This window comes from Mandrillus leucophaeus, unplaced genomic scaffold (assembly GCF_000951045.1).
Source record: "Mandrillus leucophaeus isolate KB7577 unplaced genomic scaffold, Mleu.le_1.0 Scaffold545, whole genome shotgun sequence".
NCBI classification, from domain to species: Eukaryota; Metazoa; Chordata; class Mammalia; order Primates; family Cercopithecidae; genus Mandrillus; species Mandrillus leucophaeus.
In genome coordinates, this window is record NW_012105864.1 from 361,999 (window position 1) to 368,456 (window position 6,458).

The 6,458-nt window shown below is 44.5% G+C and overlaps 1 protein-coding gene across 1 annotated transcript; it reads left to right on the forward strand.

Moving 5' to 3' along the window:
- The first annotated feature begins 2,081 nt into the window (after window positions 1-2,081).
- LOC105552134 (calcyclin-binding protein) lies at window positions 2,082-3,169 on the forward strand. The gene has a single exon (XM_011997675.1). The coding sequence runs from the start codon at window positions 2,201-2,203 to the stop codon at window positions 2,885-2,887; it is 687 nt and encodes a 228-aa protein (XP_011853065.1). The 5' UTR covers window positions 2,082-2,200; the 3' UTR covers window positions 2,888-3,169.
- Window positions 3,170-6,458: the final 3,289 nt, after the last annotated feature.

The following is a 6,458-nucleotide window of genomic DNA, read 5'->3' on the forward strand; positions in this document are numbered from 1 at the left end:
TTTTTTTTTTTTTTTTTTTTTTTTTTTTTTTAGTAGGGACGTGGTTTCACCATGTTGGCCAGACTGTTCTCAAACTCCTGAATTTAGGTGATCTACCCGCCTTGGCCTCCCAAAATGCTGGGATTACAGGGGTGAGCCTCCGCTCCCAGCCTCATCCATCTTTAATGGTGGAGAATCTTCATTTTCTAAAGGTGTATTTGATTTTGAGGAACAGTCAGTAGTTGGGAGCCAAGACTGAGGAAGAGGCGAGTGATCAGGCTGGGAAGGGTTAAGGAAAAACGAGAGCCAGACAGTAAAGGAATGAAACAGATTTTATTTTATTTTATTTTATTTATTTTCTTATTTTTGAGACTGAGTCTCACTCTGTTGTGTGGGCTGGAGTACAATGGTGCGATCTCGTTCGCTGCAACCTCTGCCTTCTAGATTCAAGAGATTCTGCTGCCTCAGCTTCCCGAGTAGCTGGGATTACAGGCACCTGCCACCATGCCTGGCTAATTTTTGTATTTTTAGTAGAGACTGGCTTTCATCATGCTGGCCAGGCTAGTCTCAAACTCCCGACCTCAGGTGATCTGCCTGCCTTGGCCTCCCAAAGTGCTGGGATTACAGGCGTGAGCCACTGCGCCTGGCCAACAGATTTTATTTATTTTTATTTTCGAGGCAGAATCTTGCTCTGTCACCCAGGCTGGAGTGCAGTGGCACAATCTCAGCTCACTGCAACCTCCGCCTCCTGGCTTCCCGCAATTCTCCTGTCTCAGCCTCCTGAGTAGCTGGGATTACAGGCACCTGCCACCATGCCCAACTAATTTTTGTATTTTTAGTAGAGGGGGGGTTTCACCACATTGACCAGGCTGGTCTCAAACTCTTGGCCTCAGAAGATCTGCCCACCTAGGCCTCCCAGAGTGCTGGGATTACAGGTGTGAACCACCATGCCTGGCGGAAACAGATTTTAATGAGGAACTATTGCAATAGGGGAAAAGACTTCAGTACAGAATGGGCTTTCGTTCTGAGCACAGCGTGGGGGATTCACAGCCAAGGAGTAGGGTGGAGATCAGGGGATGAAAAATTCCTAGGAAGAAGCATCAGGGGTCGGGGGATTCTGGCTAAACCAATTCGACAGAATCCTTCCTTCCAGGTAATCAGACACCACTTGGTGATGGAGGTGGCGATGAGAAATTTGATCAGATATAGAGGGATTCTTGCTTAACTGACACAGCAGAAGTTTTGCTAAAATTAGGTGATGCAAAGACAGACACAGAAATCCAAAGGCTCAGAGGGCTCTCATCAAAGTTTGGTCAAGGAGAGTGTCTTGTCAGAAGCACTCACTGTTGTTTTTCAAGAGTACTTCACAGAGGTACACTTTGATGGAGCCTTAAACTAGAATTTTCTCTTTTTGCAATGCTGAGAATCTATCAAATACTTTGCAATTTCTACAGAAGTTTGATGAACTTTTTGACCTCAAGGAGTGAATTCTGCATGAACAACATCAGGGACATCAAAGAAACAAATCAATTCTGTTGTGGGTGTGATTTTGATACGTGGGCTCCATGGTTTCTCCCAGGCTTTGAAGAGCTCTACTGCAGACGCTGACTCTTGTTCCCAGGTCATTTTGGAAACAACGTGGTTCGCTGACACTTACTCTGTTCCTCAAGATTGTACCATTTGCTCAGCTTTCCTTAAAAGATAAGAACAAGAGATACATCCATCTTTGCTATTTCTATTACTCAAAAATGTGTGGTGCAGTCTTTACGTTTAAGTTGTCCCAAAGGAAGAGTTTGTTTCTTTATCTAAATTGAACTCTTCAGCCTTCCTTCTCCCAGGCAATCACCAGTGTGAATTAGCCCAATTGCTGACCACTTAACCATTTTATTGAACCTGTGGGTGAACGGATCACTACATATTCACCAAAGTGCATTCCTTACCTAACTTTAAACCTTTTGTTTTGGCTTTAAATGACTGTTCTGGAACAAGTTTCATGTTCTCTCTAGATGTATCATTTGCAGATTAATTGCATTTAGAATATAATATTCTTTGCACGAATGATTCTTATATATATATATAATACAGAAATAAAATGTTTGATAGGCGCAGGCTGCGGCACCGCGACTCCTGCGGGTGGACGTCTGCCCTCAGTTTGAGGGCTTCGCGCGGCGTTTCCTGTTCCTTCCTCTGAAGCTCGGGCCTTTGGCCTGATCCAGCCCCCATGGCTTCAGAAGAGCTACAGAAAGATCTAGAAGAGGTAAAGGTGTTGCTGGAAAAGGCTACTAGGAAAAGAGTATGTGATGCCCTTATGGCTGAAAAATCCAAGATTGAGACAGAAATCAAGAACAAGATGCAACAGAAATCACAGAAGAAAGCAGAACTTCTTGATAATGAAAAACCAGCTGCTGTGGTTGCTCCCATTACAACGGGCTATAAGGTGAAAAGCAGTAATTATGGATGGGATCAGTCAGATAAGTTTGTGAAAATCTACATTACATTAAGTGGAGTGCATCAAGTTCCCACTGAGAATGTGCAGGTGCATTTCACAGAGAGGTCATTTGATCTTTTGGTAAAGAATCTAAATGGGAAGAGTTACTCCATGATTGTGAACAATCTCTTGAAACCCATCTCTGTGGAAGGCAGTTCAAAAAAAGTCAAGACTGATACAGTTCTTATATTGTGTAGAAAGAAAGTGAAAAACACAAGGTGGGATTACCTGACCCAGCTTGAAAAAGAGTGCAAAGAAAAAGAGAAGCCCTCCTATGACACTGAAACAGATTCTAGTGAGGGATTGATGAATGTTCTAAAGAAAATTTATGAAGATGGAGATGATGATCTGAAGAGAACCATTGATAAAGCCTGGGTGGAATCAAGAGAGAAGCAATCCAAAGGAGACACAGAATTTTGAGACTTTGAGGTCCTTTTGGGAACTGTGATGTGATGTGGAAATACTGATGTTTCCAGTAAGGGAATATTGGTGAGCTGCATATATAAATTTGACAGATAGCTATTTACATAGCCTTCTAAGTAAAGGCAGTGAATTCTCCATTTCTACTGGAGGATTTATTTAAATAAAATATGCTTATTAAACACTCCTGCAAAGATGGTTTTATTAGTACCCTGGACATTTTGTTCAAGGAAGGGTTATAGTTGCATTCTCATGTGAAATATAAAAAGCAAGTCTTGCCCAATAAAAAAAAAAGTTTGATAAAATTTATTGATCACAATTTCTTTTTTATCGTTAAACTTAAATAAATTTTATTAGTATAAATTTATGGAGTCTCACGCCTGTAATCCCAGCACTTTGGGAGGCTGAGGCGGGTGGATCACCTGGGGTCAGGGGTTTGAGACCAGCCTGGCCAACATGATAAAACCCCATCTCTACCGAAAATAGAAAATTAGTCTGGCATGGTGGTGGGTGCCTGTAATCCCAGCTACTTGGGAGGCTGAGGCAGGAGAATTGCTTGAACTTTGGAGGCAGAGTTTGCAGTGAGCCGACATCACGCCACTACACTCCAGCCTGGGCGACAGAGTGAGACTCCATTTCAAAAGAAAAAAAAAAGTATGAATTTATTGAGTTCAAGTGTAATTTTGTTATATGCATGGATTGTGCAGAGGTGAAGTCAGGCTTTCAGGGTATCGTACATTGTATCCATTAAGTAATCTCTCACCACCCACCTGCCTCCCACTCTCTCACCCTTCTGAGACTCTGTTATCACCACTCTCTCTGTCAAAGTGTACACATTATTCAGCTTCCACCTCTAAGTGAGAACAGAAGGTATTTGTCTTTCTGTGATGACAGTTTCTTCAAGCGGATTGGCCAACCTTGAGGGGAGGAACATAGGAGGTGGATGAGGGAATCAGCTTGCATTTCCATTACTAAAAGCCAGGAACAAATGATGATCTTATCTAAACTTTACAAAAACTGGTGGGGTGGATATTATTATTCCCACTGAACAGAGAAACCTCCTGAGATTAAATTAATTACTTGCCAAAAGTTACACAGGCTCCTCTGAGCTGCTTTCCCAACTAAGTCTATCCTGTGGACTTCTATGTCTGTACAAAGGCACCTCCCAATTTTTGCAAAAATCTTGCTATGTCCATTTTGCAAGAATCTCCACCCTTCATATCTGATCAAATTCCTCAACCCCCTGGAGTCAAGATTTGAACTCAGGGCTGTCAGATTCTAAATCACAGGAAAGACAATCTAGATATTATAGACACCAAGAATCCAGTTGTCGGTATACCATATTGTTATAAGAATGGTTTCTCGGCCAGGCTCGGTGGCTCACGCCTGTAATCCCAACACTTTGGGAAGCCGAGGCGGGCAGATCATGAGATCAGGAGATCAAGATCACCCTGGCTAACAGGGTGAAACCCCGTCTCTACTAAAAAGAAATACTAAAAATTAGCCAGGCCTGGTGGCGGGCACCTGTAGTCCCAGCTGCTGGGGAGACTGAGGCAGGAGAATGGCGTGAACCTGGGTGGCGGAGCTTTGCAGTGAGCCGAGATCGTGCCACTGCATTCCAGCCTGGGCTACAGAGCGAGACTCCATCTCAAAAAAAAAATTTTTTTTTTTTGTAGAGACTGGTTCTTGCTTTGTTGCCCGGGCTGGTCTCAAACTACTGGCCAAACTACAAGCAATGCCATGTTGGCCTCCCAAAGTATTGGGATTACCGGGGTGAACCACTATGCCTGGCCGACATTGACATGTTGGTGGCCTAGGTTAACACAGGCAGGAGAGAAGGTAGGGGCTTGTATAGGTGACCAAGTTCTTGGGTTTGCTGCTGTCATTGTGGGGTTCAGGGCCCTTTTCTTTTCTTTTGCTTTCTTTCTTTTTTTTTTTTTTTGAGATAGAGTCTCGCTCTGTCGCCCAGACTGGAGTGCAGTGGCGCGATCTCGGCTCACTGCAAGCTCCGCCTCCTGCGTTCAAGCAATTTTCCTGCCTCAGCCTCCCAAGCAGCCGGAACTACAGGTGCCCGCCACCATGCCTGGCTAATTTTTCGTATTTTTGGTAGAGATGGGGTTTCACCATGTTAGCCAGGATGGTCTCGGTCTCCTGACCTCGTGATCCACCCACCTCGGCCTCCCAAAGAGCTGGGATAACAGGCGTGAGCCACCGCGCCAGGCCAGTTCAGGGCTGTTTTCTACAAGGCTGTATGAACATAAAGCCTTTACCAGGCATCATGCCAGAAACTTAATTAAAGTAATAAGAAATAAGGCTTTTATAGCAAAGAGGTGTAGGTGGGATGGGGGTGGAGGAAGATCATATTTCTTTTTCTCCTTGATGCCCTCCCTGGAGAATCATCCATTTATGAGTTGGTTATAGAAGATTTTCCCAGGACACTGCTTTTCTGGTATTCGTGTGGTTCTTGAACTTTCACAAAGCCCTGGGTACTTTAGAATCTAGGCAGACCTGCCCTTGGTCCTGGCCACTGAACTTTGCATCTAGGCAAGTTAGATAGAATTAGGACATTATAGGGCCCGGTAGATGAATAAATAGTGTAAAGATTATGAGTGGCTAGGCACAGTGCTCACAACTGTAATCCCAGCAGTTTGCGAGGCCAAGGGGGGCAAATTGCTTGAGCCCAGGAGTTCAAGACCAGCCTGGGCACCATGGTGAAACCCCGTCTCTACAAAAAATAAAAAAACTAGCTGGGCGTGCTGGCGTATACCTGTAGTCCCAGCTACCCAGGAGGCTGAGGTGGGAGGATCACCTTGAGCCTGGGAGGTTGAGGCTGCAGTGAGCTGTGATTTCACCACTGCATTCCAGCCTGGACAACAGAGTGAGACTGACTCAAAAAAATATATAAAAAAAGACTATGACCGAGGGAGTGTGCCATTTTACTTGACAAAGTAACACAGATATAACAACTTGGATGAAATATCTGTAACTGACAGAAGCCAGACTCACGGAACAGCCTACTCAGATGCCTTGCCTGGTTGGCAACTGAACTTCTGGGTATCTCAGTTAAGTATTTAACTTCTCTGAGTTTCCATCTTCCTGATTTCCCAGATGAGAAAATCCTTTGTGTCTCTGGAAAAGTATTTCGATATTGTCTTAAGAACGTGCTTTAGGTCCAGCACAGTGGCGCGTGCCTGTCGTCCTAGTTACTGAGGAGGCTGAGGTGGGAGGATCGCTTATGCTCAGGAGTTTGAGACCAGTCTGGAAAACAGAGACTCCAACTCTAAAAGAAGAAAAGAATGTGTACACGTTATTATAAGGATGATTTATAGGGGGAATACGGCAGTGATTGTTAGGTGAGGTGCAGGACTGGAGAACATTCTACCTACCCATAGCTATTCCAACTAAGAAAAAAAAATCCATCCTAGTCCCCCCATTGGCCTGCTAACCTTGGTTCCTTTTTTTTTTGAGACGGAGTCTGGCTCTGTGCCCAAGGCTGGAGTGCGGTGGTGCGATCTCTGGCCACTGCAAGCTCCGCCTCCCGGGTTCACGCCATTCTCCTGCCTCAGCCTCC

Excerpts from the sequence above, each read along its gene's own strand:
- LOC105552134 (XM_011997675.1), top strand. The coding sequence starts at position 2,201 with ATGGCTTCAGAAGAGCTACAGAAAGATCTAGAAGAGGTAAAGGTGTTG.